General features: G+C 38.8%; 1 protein-coding gene across 1 annotated transcript in view; it reads right to left on the bottom strand.

The window, feature by feature from the left end:
• PRKCA (protein kinase C alpha) overlaps positions 1 to 14779 on the bottom strand; it is a 378887-nt gene that overhangs the window by 363370 nt on the left and 738 nt on the right. The window contains exon 2 of the mRNA XM_015589706.2: positions 12318 to 12349. Coding sequence (XP_015445192.1) covers positions 12318 to 12349 — 32 coding nt within the window. The remainder of the gene's footprint in view (positions 1 to 12317; positions 12350 to 14779) is intronic.

Here is a 14779-nt window from a genome sequence, read left to right as displayed (position 1 = left end):
CGGATTTATGATCAAAGAAAACATCTGACTGCACTGATGCATCATCACATACACTACACCCAGGCAATTCTGGTAAAAAAAAAAACTATTACCTCTAAGACGAAGGAAAAATAATTAGATATATAAAATCCGAAGCAGAAAAAATAAAGACGTTAGTGGAAAAACTGGTGGAAATTTAAATAAAGTTTACAATTTAGTTAATAATTTCCTGTTCTTGATAATTATACTCTGCTCCTGTAAGAGGTTAATGCTGAGGGAAGCTGGGTGAGAGAGAGATGGAAACTCCCTGTATCATTTTTTAACTTTCCTGTGTCTAAAATGAAGGTAAAATTTTGAAGAAAAACTATTTCTTCCAAAGGTTTAAGGAGCTTGATGAGACAGAACTCGTTAGAGCCAAGGATGGCTTAGTCACTTGAGGATGAAATGTGGCTGGCGTAAGTCTCAGTTCATGGAATAACACCAAGTCCCTGCTCCTAGAACCCTGAGGTCAGCCTGTGGGGTCATCCTAGAACCCTCGAAGATTTTTCTGGAAAACTGAACTGAATTATTCGAAAAGGAAGGCTCATATTCAAAACTGGCCATAAGTTCCATATAACAAGAATAAAGGAGCTGTAAATGTGGTGACCTAGAAACTGCCTACCCTTGGCACTTAAATCCTACCACAAATTTTCAAAATTATTCATATACTTCAAATCAGCAGTGATCGTTTTTAACCTAGAATTTCCTAGTTTTGAAGATGATTCAAAGACTCTTGGAACAATAAAGATGGCCAAGAGTATTGTGGAGAAATTCACCAAGGCAAAAAAAGGAACCATCGTTTTGGGCTCATTTCTGCAGCAACTTAGAAATCTTGGACATGAAGAAAAATTTTCCAAGAAACATTTATAAGCCATATTGTGTACAGATTTAGAAAGAAAATATTGAAAAAGGCATGCATAAACGTCTATATTTATTATTAGATCTGTCGTTTCGTATATTTTGTATAGTTTCTATGTCTATTTGCAAGATCAGAACTTCAAATCAATAACACTAAAACTGCAGGAAATAGATGTTTGACCTCTGTACTTGACTATACCACTGTCCAAGAATAATTTCAATTCTAAGGGTGGGGTTATGAATTCTACAGAAGGTAAAACTACCAAATAATAAACTCTACGGTTATATTTAATCACAATTTGAATCTTGTTTAGGGAGCTACTCAAAACATACATTTGCAGATTTCCTAATTGATTTGTACATATATATATTTTAGCTAATATGTAAAATGCAAAATCAGCTCTGATGTAGTATCTCAATGTAAGATCAATTGTAGACCAGAAAACAGATGTTGCCTGTTCCCAAAGAATCATGGCAAGAGTTAAAATTAGACGAAGGTCAAAGAAAACTACTTTATAATTTCAAGTAGTCATTCTCCTCCACTACAAATGCAAAGCCTTAACCATTTTTAATACAATATTTTAAATGAGGTCTTTATGTTATCACCAGACTGATAATCTATAAATTGCAAGATAAACTTACAATGCTTACTCAGTAAAATTCCAACACTTTAGATCAAGATGAACATTTATCTGTAAAAGGCACTGCCAGTTTTCAAAGGAAAAAAAAGGAAACTGGTACCTGCTTTGTTTACACAGGTCCTCATTATTTTTTTTTTTTTTTTTGAATAGAGATTACTGGATAAGCTCCAGTACTCCCTGGCAATAGCACTTAAGATTCAAGACTACAAAATACAGATAAGTACAAAGATTTCTGAGCTACTAAGCAGAAAGGTCTCAGTGGGCCCAGTGTCACTACAGGAAGTTGGGAGCTGGAGACATAGTTGGTCACACTCTTGTGACTGGGTTTACAGTAAGTCACTTAACTCTCATGGCCAGCTCCACAGCTGTAAATTCAAGGACCTCGACTACTCAGCCCCCATAGTCCTTTCTTGCTTTAAATTCTAAGAACAGGGCTCTTCCTGCACCTGTGACTACGGAATTCAGCAAGGAGGTCAAGAAATGTCAGTATTTAAATGTATATGAATTCAGATTATTAACCTGCTCTTAAACACTAGCATGTTTTTATCACCTATGAATACATAATTTAAGCAACATTAAATCCAAAGTTTAATAAGACACCTATCCCAGTTCTTCCTTAGTGATTAAGTTTTGCCCATCTGACGCGAATATGTTCTATCACTTCAAATGAATATATATTTTTTAGATCCCAAGAAAAAATGTCTAGTTTCAAGTTGTTAGGACAAAATATACAGAATATCAAATATAACTTGACATAAATGAGACACATGGGAAATGCAAACAAGGGTCAAAAGTTAATGATGCACTTCAGAATTCGGAGATAAAACTTGGCCCTTCATTAATTCTCCTCCAATAGGCCAGTCAGCCAAAAGCACCTTGTCCACAAATGATCCTATCAAAATTAGTATCATGAATGCTTTATTTTCCCTGAGTCTATGCCTTCAACTAAAATTCATTAGAAGAATTAGTATTACCTCTCATTATCATAGTAACTGAAGAATTTAATCAGCCCAGAGTCTTGCCCAATGAGTTATCCTATGGTCTCTAGTAGCTTTACTTTTTTATCTTAATTATTCTTCTATAGCATTTCATTAGATTCCTCCTAGACCACCATGGCAAGTCTTAAGCATACCAACAATTCCAGCTCCAGCCCAATAATTAACCTTTATAAAATGCAATTTTGCAAGTTAATTTGCACACAAGAACGGACTTCACTCGGTACCAGCTGTGGTGCAAGTAAGCAAAAAAAAGGAAAATATGGACAACGCATCTCAGCCCTTAAACCTAAACTTGAACTTGGACCTAAAGAATAAAAAACAAAACAGTCCTGCATGCTTCTGATTTAAAATGAATGATCACTTAATTTTAAACCTGTAGTATAGAGACAAAACGAATCAAAACAGGAGAATGATGAAGTTTTCCCTGTTAATGAGTCACTCAGATCAAAATAGCTGATGTGAAACCAAAGTGACAAAAATCACGTTAGCAAAATCAAACAAACTCAGCATGTGAAAGAATGAGATTTACTCAAAAGAAGATTTCAACGTTATTATTAGGCAAATGACTCACCACATGATATTTTATAATCCACCTATTAAATGATAAACATCCATATACAACTTCTTACGGTTACAGCTACATTAAGAAAAACACCTTTTCCTTAGAAGAAAATAAGTATGATTTAAAATACTCTGCATTGTAAATAGTTAAGAATCAGGTTGCAATATCTAAAAAAAATTTTTTGAGTTATCGCCCATTTTCACATTTTAAGATAGTTATATAGGTACATGCATTAATTCACAAGAAAATAATTTAAGCTCATTTATTGCCATTTAACTTTAAGCCATACCCCAACGGAAGCTAATGAAAGCCTTTACAAGCATGAGCCTAACTTTCTTGAATCAATAAGTTTTATTCCAGTTGCGACAAACAGCATCCCTAATCACACTTTATTAGAAAACCTGAGGGAAGAAAAACAAATGAAGAGAGAAGTAAAAGAGATGGGCTACTTACCTGCATAGCTTCAGACATTAAAAAACAACTACGATTCAACACCTTTACTCAATCTGCCTGCTCTCAAAGCCACAGGACTACAGACAAGCTACTTCTCTCTGCCCCAGCAGAGTGGGGACAGTGATGCCAGCTCCTATAGAATGGTGGCATATTATAAGTACGAGTCAGAACAGCAGCAGTACTATGTGAATTTTTATTTTGCAATTCTGAAATCCAGATGAAAATCCATCTTCTGCTCTTACCATCCTTCACGAAGGTTTCTGATTAGGGATATGACATCGTCTCTCTGAATTTAGGCCCATGGAAAAGAAAGGAAGTACTGATAATCAACCAGAAATTTGGACAAAGTTAGTATATACTTTTTAAAGTAGAAAGTGCTGATTTTAAATATGTAAATGTTTTATTTCTTCAGCACTTCCCTTACTAATGCATACCAACACGTCTAGTATAACTCAGTGTCACATCCCCAGTCATAATTTCCATGCTGTAAGACCCTGGACTTTTCAACAGTGATACTGTAAATCAATAGTAACAGCTTCGTAACAGTAGCGATTCTCTGAATAGTGTCAAAGTACACTTTCTAAAACAAGAAGTCATTTTCTAAGCTTTACTACAATGTATCTTTCATGGACATGCGAGCTTTAACCTCTTGTAATTGCAACATTTTTCTAAAAAAGAGAGCATGACATACAAATACAAAAGATACAAAAAGGAAATAATGTATTAGCGTAGAAGAACAGTATGTGGGGGAAAAGCGTAAAGCAGCTCCGCACACATTTCTCCAATCTGTTCTTCCCTTCGGAATTTGGGGACCGGCACCGACAGCACCTCAAATAGTCTGGCCTCCTTCACGGTCCACACTGCTCCCTGAATGTACAAGTCACTTTCGTGCCTCTTCTCTTGCTCATGTTACTTCCCCACTTTAGAACAGCCTCTCCCATCTCTCCGACCGAAGGGAATTCTATGCCTGCATCAAAGCCCAAATCCATAGACACCTCCTTCTGAGCCCAGAAGTCTGTCTGTCTCCTCCAGACATGCTTCGACACTATTTCATCAAGATTTATATGACGACGTGTTGTTTCTGAGTTGCTTCACTCCGAGCTCCCTGATGCCAGACGTTGTCCCATGCTCTGCACTCTCTGGCACAATAGACACAATGGAAGTCCGTGTCTCTGGCACAATCTCCCACGATCGGGAGTAGGCACATAAGTGTCACCGAGCTGCACTCTTCACTCTCCTACACCTCCAACCAAGTCAGTGTTGGCAGTGTACAAGTCTGAGACAAAAGGGGGACTGTGAGGTGGCAGAGAGCACCTGGGTGAACGACATGGAGTCTGGACCTGTCCGGCCTGGGTTTGGAGCCCAGCTCCCCCATTTCCTGGGATCTTGGGCAAGTTACTAAACTTCTTTGTGCCTCTGCTTCCTCCTCTGTAAAATGGGGATGATAACACTCTTTAGCCTTTTCAGAATTGGTGTGAAGATCAAATGAGTTAATGAAAACTGCTTGGACCAATGTCTAAGTGTAAGCACTACATGGGCGATTGTTATGTTTCAAGTATAGGAAAAGCTCTAATCAGACTTTGCTCACTGCTGTACACATCACTACCAGACTCATGGTCTCGCTAACAGGGTAAATGGCACTACTAGGAATTAGATCATTTCTAAGAGAATTTTGCTCAGAGTTCAGCTATTAACAGGACTCTCCTATCTCATTTCTCATCCAAATTTGTCCAAGTTGGAGTGAAACTTATTTATAACACCTTCACGTCTCGTATTGCCACCCTCATTATTTATCTCCTAACTGCCTAGTGGAGTCATCCCAGATAATATAGATGGATCCTATATTTCCCCAAAATGCCAAAACTAGAGATGTATAGATATTGTGGGGGGGGGGAAGGGGGGGCAGGGGGAATCACGGCAAGTAAAGGCATTAAAGATGAACTTTCCTCATACTCTTACTTTGAACTTGCTCTAAAATATTTCTTATCTTCTGTTGACAATTAATCAAATCATTCCCTCCATTCCATTTTTTGATAGAAATCTATTTCCAGAAACCATTTTTCCCTTTGCATAATTGAATAGAGAGGGAGGTTTAATGTAGCTATAGTAATCTCAATTAGATTTGACTGTTAATACTGTGCCAGTACGGACATGTTCCCGTCTCAGGTTAAAGTCTAACATGAGGTTTCACTTTGGTAGAAAACAAGACCCGATATAAAGGGTCTGTCATGGAAACTCTGACAGATGAGGACGGTAAAGCCTTAATCCTGTCACCGAGAAATGTTTCGTGTTTCCATTAAAGGCATTGTTCCTTCCTCTACCATAAATCCAGGATTTGTAAGAACCCAAGGTCTCCACGTGGCTTTGAAAAAATGTCTTCTGCGGAATTGTTAGGATCTGAACCCACGCTCCACCCCACCAGCCTGGTAAGATCAGCACTCTGATTTCTAAAACGAGGACACTATCCAGAGCTTAATGGGGTGCTTTTGGAATGAAAGTCTATAAAATATGAAAGCTCCTAGATGTCCAGCACATCGCACCATTTAATAAATAAGTTTTTCTTTCCTCTCAGCTGAATAAAACTTTTAAAGTGATAACTCAGGTACAACCGTACCTGATCCATTCTCTCATCCATTCCTACTCAGACATGGAGGCACAGAAACCTTTCAGGTACAGGATGTACCCGAATCACCAGAATAAACAAAATTGAGCTACTACCCCCCTCTGGAGCATTACGATGTTGTTTCAACTATTAGCAATCTCAAAGGAAAACAGATTTAAAGGACTGTACCAAACGCGTGTACTTTAGCTGGTTTTAATTTTTCCCCTTGTCCTCCGTTTCCTCCCTCCTGCTGTGGCCCATAATATGCTCTTATTTATGGCAATAAGACTCGTTTCTGATGCTTGGGTACTTTTCTACAGACAGACGTCAAATTAAGTGCTTTGTTACTGTACCAATTTTTTAGGTTTAGCATAACATATAACTTGTTATAGATACAAATTAAAATTTTCTGCTCCACGTTTTGAATAAATATGCTTTGCTTCAAAGTACTTTTTAAAAGCTATCTAGAGATCTACCCTAGTTGACATCACTTTGGATTATAAACTAGATATTAAAAAAAAAAAAATAGTAAGCAGGCAGAAGTCTCTGTGATCCTTCTGGTTGTGCACATTCATATCATCTCTCCCAATATTTATATAATCATACGCCCAGCAAATATTTACATAGTGTCTACTGAGAGCCAGGCACTGCATTAAACACTGGAGACAGAGTAGAAGCCTCAGTCCTTGCTCTCAAGGCTGGCAGAAGAGACAAACTTTACAGGATAGAGGTCTCATGACAGGGAGAGCAACCAGAACGGCAGGAGAGCGGAAAAGGGCTGAGCTACACTTTAGGTGAAGACTCGCAGGTGAAACAGGCATTCTGTGGGCAAAAAAAGAGGTCGAGGATAGTAGTAAAAACTTTCTGGGAAACTGCCACCGATTCAGAATGACTGGGAGGATGGAAAGGAACATCCTTGGATGAGTCTGAAAATGCCAGGCAGCGAGACTTGAGACAGAACGTCCTCCCGAGGAGCCAGACTGCATCTGAGAGGGAAGCTCTGAAATCAACGCAATTCTGAAATCAGAACATTCTGAAGGAAAACAAATGAGCAAGCTGGGGGTTAATTCCGCTGAAAACTTAAATTGGAACATCATGCAGTTGAGCCAAACACTCAGAGAGCAGTAAATCATTTCACCTTAAAATCAAAAAGATTCTTCCTCAAAAATACTGGGTTTCTACTACCTAGGATAGTCACTTCATAGGCTGCAACATCAGCTTCTGGTGGGAGGTGTGTGTGTATAAAATAACTTTCACCTGATGTACTAAGTACGCTTTCAAAAGCCATTAATCAGAAATCACTCTGTGGCAGGTATACAGCAACAAATGGGAACACCCAACAAAAGCTTCATCCACGTGGCCCTATTCCTAACAAGCATTAATGCATCTCTGCAGAGAAAAAAACTATTAAAAGAAAAGCATTTCTAACTGCCCAGCTCCACTGCACTTTTCTGTATTGTAGGTATTACTGACATGCTTTGAAGCTGAAATGCTTTGATCTGACCTCAGTTCAAAACCTCCCAGTTTTAAATTATACTCACTCTTCTGTGGGCCTATCTGGAACTGTATAGATCACCCCAAGAGCTCATCTTTGGTTAACACAGCTTCCAATTTGCGGGGCAGTAACCAATGAGAAGTGAGGGGCCAGGCTGCTGATCCCTGTTTTGAAGATAAAGGATGGAAAATCCCAGCATCGCCTTTGAAAACAAGTGAGCTGAGCTTAAGGGTGGCCAACAGTCCGCGAGAAGGACAAGCACTCTTTTGAAGGAGGCCAACCTTGCAATTCTGCCCACCTCAGACCTCGGTTCCCTTCTAGTTCCTGGCGCTTGGTGTCCACGCTGCTTGCCTCTCAGAACCCAGTGGACTACAAGAATAGACACCCTTTCCTTAAAAGCTGCCAACTCGATTCACTTTCTCTTGAAAGTCACCCTTCTATCAGCTTGGTTTTCTGGAATTCTTAGGTCATACAGCCAAGGGGAACTCATTTTTCTTCTTCCCACACACATCAACCTACCTTCTTACAGGAGAAGTATAAAACACCATCCTGCTCAGGTGAGCCGATGGACAATATCTACCCTGAAATAGGCCTTCAAAATGAAATGTCAGTGAAGGCGAGCTGATTTTTAACCCTTAACTACTGGAAAATACAGAGCTTCGGTGTTAATGACAGTATTTGGTATGTTCTTAGCAGGGAAATGGCTCGAGATTCAAAAGTGCTTCACGGTGGCAGCTTGAAAGCACAGGCTGGCAGTACATTCTAATTTGTGACATCAAACAAAAGGGAAAGAAGAGAAAAGGCAGGGGAAACAGGTTGAGGAGAACCAGATCTAACAGACTACGTGAGTAACTGGCATGTCATGTAAGCGGGTCACAGTCGGAGAGGCGGTTTCTATCACTGTAACTGGAGAAGCACGTGAGTCTTGCTAACTCTGAGGAGGAAAAAAAAATTGAGTTGGCTCATCCCCTTTTCCAGTAGTGAAAGTAATAGATAAGACTGTTTAGGCTCCGGTGCCCCAGACCAGGAGAACCTTCGACAGCTCGGTGGATTGTTCTGCTCTGGGACAAATGGTTTTGGAAGCAGCCAGGGCAAGACAGAAACTCCCCATTGGAGAACAGATCTTCCAAGTGAATCTCAGCTTCATTGAGGACCAAGCCAGACAAGCCTACCTCCTTTTCTCCCTCTTTCTCTGAAAAAAACATATGGGCAAGGAGCAGCTCTCCACCAGCCTCGTGGAAATGAAACAAACACTGAGCAGATCACATGAACCCACAAGATGTTATGCCAAAAAAAATCGAAAGGCAAATTCGAGTCATGTCATTTCAAGGGTCATTTCAGACCTGCAATACAAAAGGACAAGCTTGTCTTCATCTCTAAGAACCTTAAGAAAAGTGCTTCACAGCTTCTAGGTCTACCCTGCGCCCTTCTCCCAAGTGTTTAAGGCCCTTGGTTTCACTATTTCAGACAGGCAATTCCCACGATGGGATCCTCCTGTGTTACCTGCCCTAGCAATGTCAATGTTCACGGTTGTAACTGTATTTCAATATAAGAATGGCATGGAGTCCACTAAGTGAACGTGGGAACAACCCAATAAATCTCTCTTCAGAAGCGTTTCCTGCTTCCATTCACGCTGTATCTTGGAGAAGGGGAGAAGTGAGAAGTACTCTTACATGCTTTTAGTACATGCTTGTAAAATGTAATGCATTGTAAATGGCATAGATTACAAACCCAGTTTTAAGGACTAAAACTCATTTCTTTAGTCTTCCGATTCTGACTTAACATTTACTAAGTAAAATGATGGCAAACGTTTTAGGCTGAAAGCTGTCTTACCACATGAATGTATGACTCATCTGGAGCAGATGCACCTCTGGTTTATAAAAGCAAATTCTGCTATAGATATTTCTCTACTGACCAAAGCAACATGACATAGAGCTAGAAGACGCTCTGCCTCCACCGAGTGAGAGAACTGATGGGAAGCAAGAGCAGTCTCAAACTCCAGCTGCCACCCCAGAGGAAGTGCTGCCAAAGGCACAGATAAGAATGTTATTCCACTGAATAAAACTGAGACTATCAAACAGAACCAAGAGGAAAAGTCTAGAGTACAATGAGAAAACATTTTTAAATGGTCAGATGTTAGAAAAATTTTTGAGAGCACCCAACTAGGAAATGTCAGGTAACTTGTATTTGTACAATTAAAAAGCATTGTTCTGAGCCAATATGTCCTTAGTTTACAACAAACAATAAGATATAATGGACTAGCATGTACCTACTGGAAGTCCAACATAGGTGACATACTAAACAAAATGGAACAGCATGTTACGAATGGGTTTACACTTGAAATGGTTTGTCGGTTAAAATTTATAAATGCAGTATGGGAACTCATTAAAGAGACATAAGGTTTAACTCTTCGCCAAAGCAAAGAACAGTCCAGAAAGCATGGAGTCACAGCTCTAAATTGTCTCATTTGTAAATCCTGAATTCAAGTATCAGGTAAAGTAAGGTAATTCGCAGGAAAAATACAAATGGCTAAAACATGTTTGAAGAAACACCCTCATCCAGGAGATGGGAAAAAAAAAAAGCCCTTTTTCACCTACCAGAGCAAAAACATAAAAGATTGATATCATCCAATACTAGTAAGAATGAAGGGAAAGGTGTACTTCTCATACATCAATACTGACAATGTGAATTGGAACCTATTTGGAGAGCAACTTACCTGTACTCATTAAAATTTTAAATGTACACACAGACTTCTAGGTATCGTAGAAATACCTATACTAGTGTCCAAGGATATTGACAGTAGTATTTGTACTAGTAAGAACTTAGAAACAATTAAAATATCCATCAGCGGAGAAATCGTTGAATAAATTTGAGATATTCGCATATGCAACACCAAGTGAGATAAAATTGATGTTTTGACATGGAAGAATATCCACCTCATACTACTGAGTGAAAAACTTAAATTGCAGAATGATTAAGAATTTGATCTTTTTAAATAACAAAATATATGTGATTGAATGAATGGATGTCTTAAGTAGAAGGGAGAAGGGTATATTCAATTTTATTTTATACGGTGTTTGCAATTTTTGTATCACTTTTATAATTTAAGTAAAAAGGAACTATGCTGACAGACTATTAATCTGCTAATCCACTAAAAGTTCAATAGATACTCTCTGGGAAAACCATTCAGGTCTTCTCCGCCCCGCCCGCCTCCCACGGCCTACTAACCCACCCACTTGTTGATTTCATCAACAAAATTTGCTCAGACGAGGGGTCTAAAAAGAACCAATATTATCCTGAGTTCTTTACATGCAGAAAATGATAGTTTTTAAACATAACATACCCACTTTGTACTTGATAATATTTAGAAAATTTAGCAAACACTTTTTAATAAGTTTCCATAGGTCCCCACACAACCACCACCAAAAACATGAGATGTGAATCGCGTTAGCCCAAAATCACAAGTTTACATTTTTAAGCTTCCTAAAATCACGTTCAAGCCTAGGCCCAAATATTGCCTACGAAGTTCCGCTCCCCAGCTCCGGGAAATGGGAAGAGCTACATGTTCATCTTTCATAAAGAGACTAATGCAACATGCCTTTTCTTCATTCTTTTTTAAAGGAATGTCCCTTGATTTCCCAAAGTAACTCAAAATGTTTTATTCAACAAAGGTTTTAAGCACACTGTGGAGAAAGGTGGAGTATTAAATAATTACACCATAAAATACCTGTATTTAAAACGTTTAGAAAATGTATATAAGAAACAAATTCACAAATTTTCAGATTTTAATGGTAATGAACTTACTAGCACAATTTTAAAGTTACAAGAAGTACAAACAGTGCTTCTCTAATGTGCTTATTAAATAGTGTTAGGATATTTTCCAGGCTAGGATGTACTTTCCACTTGCCCTAATAAACCTGTGCCCAGATGGGAAATGTAACCAGAACTAAATAAACATAGTATAGATGGTGAGAGCCAGAACGTGGGCTAATCAACCTGGGATGCCTTCACGAGCTATAAAATGGTTTTTAGAAAAATAAATAAAACGTTTAAGCAAATGGAGTATGAAAAGTTAGATATTTGATATGTGTGAAATGTAACTATAAATCAGGAAGAGACTGACTTTTTTCTGGATGAAAACAGATACTATATGTTGTCACATATTTAAGCCAAAGGAAAAACGGGCCTCATACTACAGTAACCAGTCATCTATTTTAAAATGTGCAAACTTTGTTTTGGATGACAATTAGTAATCAAAACAAACAAAAAAACTTATTAGTATAATGTATGCCTAAAATTAATTAGGAGTCCAACTCAATGCATATGAGATGAACAACGAAAACAGAGGAAGAAGGAAAAAAACCACAGGATTACAGAGAGATTCCTTTTCTGAACACCCACACGAAGACAGCAGTTTCTGACAAGAATGTTCTTGGCAAAAGAAAATTATAGAAAGGTTTTTTCCTCCAACAAAGAGGCAGCTCTATATGCAGATGACTAGGCAATACCACATGATTTTTTTTTTTTTTAAGGCCCCAATTTACAGCTCTCGTATTTCAAAAATATCCAAATAATCTTTTTTTTTTTTTTTTTTTGGATGACAAAGAAAAGCTAACTGGAAATACTGTTCCTGTGTGGAATGCTCATTTTCATGTTGTGCTTGAAAACAAAATCCAGTATGGCAGCTTACCTTGGCACTGGAAGCCTTGTTTCCCAAACCCCCTGAAAAACAAACAAGAACAAAATATCTTAATATATTTTGTATTGGATGCCATGTTTTAAGCCAGTTATGTGGCAAAGCACTCTCCAGGTTAAAGGTCTGCACATAAAACCCAATGATTTGATAGGAAAAACAGGCCTAAATAGCTTAGGTTACTATGTAAATTCAACTCTGAAAAAAAAAAAAAAAATCTATCTGGCCCTAAAGGCTCACTGAACTATTTCAACGTATCAAGGTTCTTTCCAAGTGTTTACAGTGTTATAGGTCCTTAAGTTTTGAGACAAGAATTGTATATTCAAAGTTATTGGCTACAATATAAAAATATAAAGAACCTTACGAGGAGAAAAAATAGAAATGGCTTAATTTGGTCCCTAAAGACCAAATGAAAATAGTTTTTTCTCTCAACAGACAGTTAAAAAGTGGCTTCGTCATTTGTTATGAATTTGTTTAAAATATTTGCCTAGAAATTGCCAAACAGCACCACTCTTAACATTAAATTTTGGCTTTAAAGGAGCCAGATCTTACACAGTATTATTCCTGTTTGCATTTGAGATTATGATCTAATTTTTACTGAAAGCCAATAGCATTTGAAGCACAGAGGCTATTTTGTTCTTGTAAATTACTTTAGAGAATTTACTCTCTAAGCAGAGAACCTTGACATGGGCATTAAATTGCAAACACCATTCCAACTAGGATGAACTCCATTAATTTTCAGAAGGTTATTAGTCATAATCTCTTGCTTCACACAGCGTTTTAAGTTTACAAAGCACTTCACATTTCTTTATTATTAACTTCGTCATCCCCCCAAAATACTTAAAACCCAAACATTTAGTTTCAAAATATCAGTGCTTTAATGTTTAAATAAAACTCATAAATTAAGGACCCATAGAAACAATGAAAGAAAACTGAAAAAATTAAAACCACTGCTAGACAAGCCTGGTGAATATTTTCCTAGAACTTCCCAGTGGCTGCTTTATAGTTAAGTAGAGAAATGTTACAGGAATTCCTCAGGAAGTCTTTTATTTTCCACTTCACCTTACACCTGGTGACCTGACCTGCCACTTCAGGTCACCAGGGGCAATTCCTCCAGAGCAACTGATAATGGAAAGACATTAGCTAGCCTAGCTTTGTTTGTTGGAGTGCCTTTTCTAACTTACCTATACTTCCTGCAAAAGACATCAGCAGGCTAACTGTTCTTTAATGGAATTTCACAGTTGACACAGCCGGCTGAAGACTTCCTTTTAAATGAAATGTCCTTTCTTTGCCTCATGCTCCAAGAACTTATTTTAAATAGCCTTACATACACTTATCTACTCCTGTGAACGCAAATTGTTTCACAGGCTGACTTAATTACATGATGGAAATCATTCACAGGGGTGGCTGTGCTTTTCATAAGTGTACTTAGTAGCACCTCATTGGTGGGACTCCCTTAGAGATGATTTCCCCAGCTGTGAATTCAAATAAAGCCATCAATAAAAGCAAGCACATGTGTGGGGCTCTCAGAGATGATCTTCCCTGTGTATGATGGATTCAAATAAAGCCATCCATAAAAAAATTAGAGCGCCTCATTAGCACCACGTTTGTGAGATTCACCCTTTGAGATGTTTTCCCCCAGATGCGATGGATTCATACAGAGCCACCTATACTTCTCCCTAGGGCCCCAACAAGATACATGTGGCACACAGCCAGCTGATGGCACCGTGCACTCTGTGGCACTGCCACCCGGATGCAGCTTCTCCACGCATCTCCACGAGAGGTGAGAGCTAAGGGGCCCCAGCCACAGCTCTGACTTAGGGAGCTTGGGAACGTATTCATGAAGGAGGCAGAAGAGGCAGGTAGCAATCTAAAAACGACAGCTCCTCAAAGTGGAGCACCTAGAGTTCCCTTACTTCCAGCTTTCTAACTTTTTTTGGGGGGGGGGCGGGGAGGGAGGTAACTGACCCTTTGAGAATCAGTTAATCAAAGCTGTAATTATCTCACCAAAAAAAAAAAAGCACAAACAATTTCACCTAGTTTTGCAGGGTTCAGAGGTCCCTGAAGACCGTTCATTTATCAAGTCCCCGGGGTTAAGAAAAGCTGAATTCATTAGAAATTACCTGAACTCTGACACTTTCAGCCCTTAGAATATTTTTCTTAAATAAAGCCTCTGTCCTCATCAACAGGGTTACAGGTTCTAATCTCGTGTTGACAGGGTCTATTTTAAATGACTCCCTCTGCCTTTCTGCCATTTGCCTGCTCGATTTTAATTCCCCCTCCCCCACTGCAAGCTTTCAACAGTTTGCTGCCTCTCCTCCCTCTCCGGGCTCACCCAGGAAAGTCAAAGTCTTTCCGTGCCCAGCAGATACAAACTACAGTAGGCAGGGACCCAAGGTTCCAGTGGAGTGCACGCCCGATAGGACACACAGAATACACAGAACCCGCCGCCGCCCGCC

Source organism: Pteropus alecto, unplaced genomic scaffold, assembly GCF_000325575.1.
Source record: "Pteropus alecto unplaced genomic scaffold, ASM32557v1 scaffold134, whole genome shotgun sequence".
Classification (NCBI taxonomy): Eukaryota; Metazoa; Chordata; class Mammalia; order Chiroptera; family Pteropodidae; genus Pteropus; species Pteropus alecto.
Note: the sequence above shows the minus strand (reverse complement) of the source record. Positions and strands in the feature narration are given on the sequence as shown.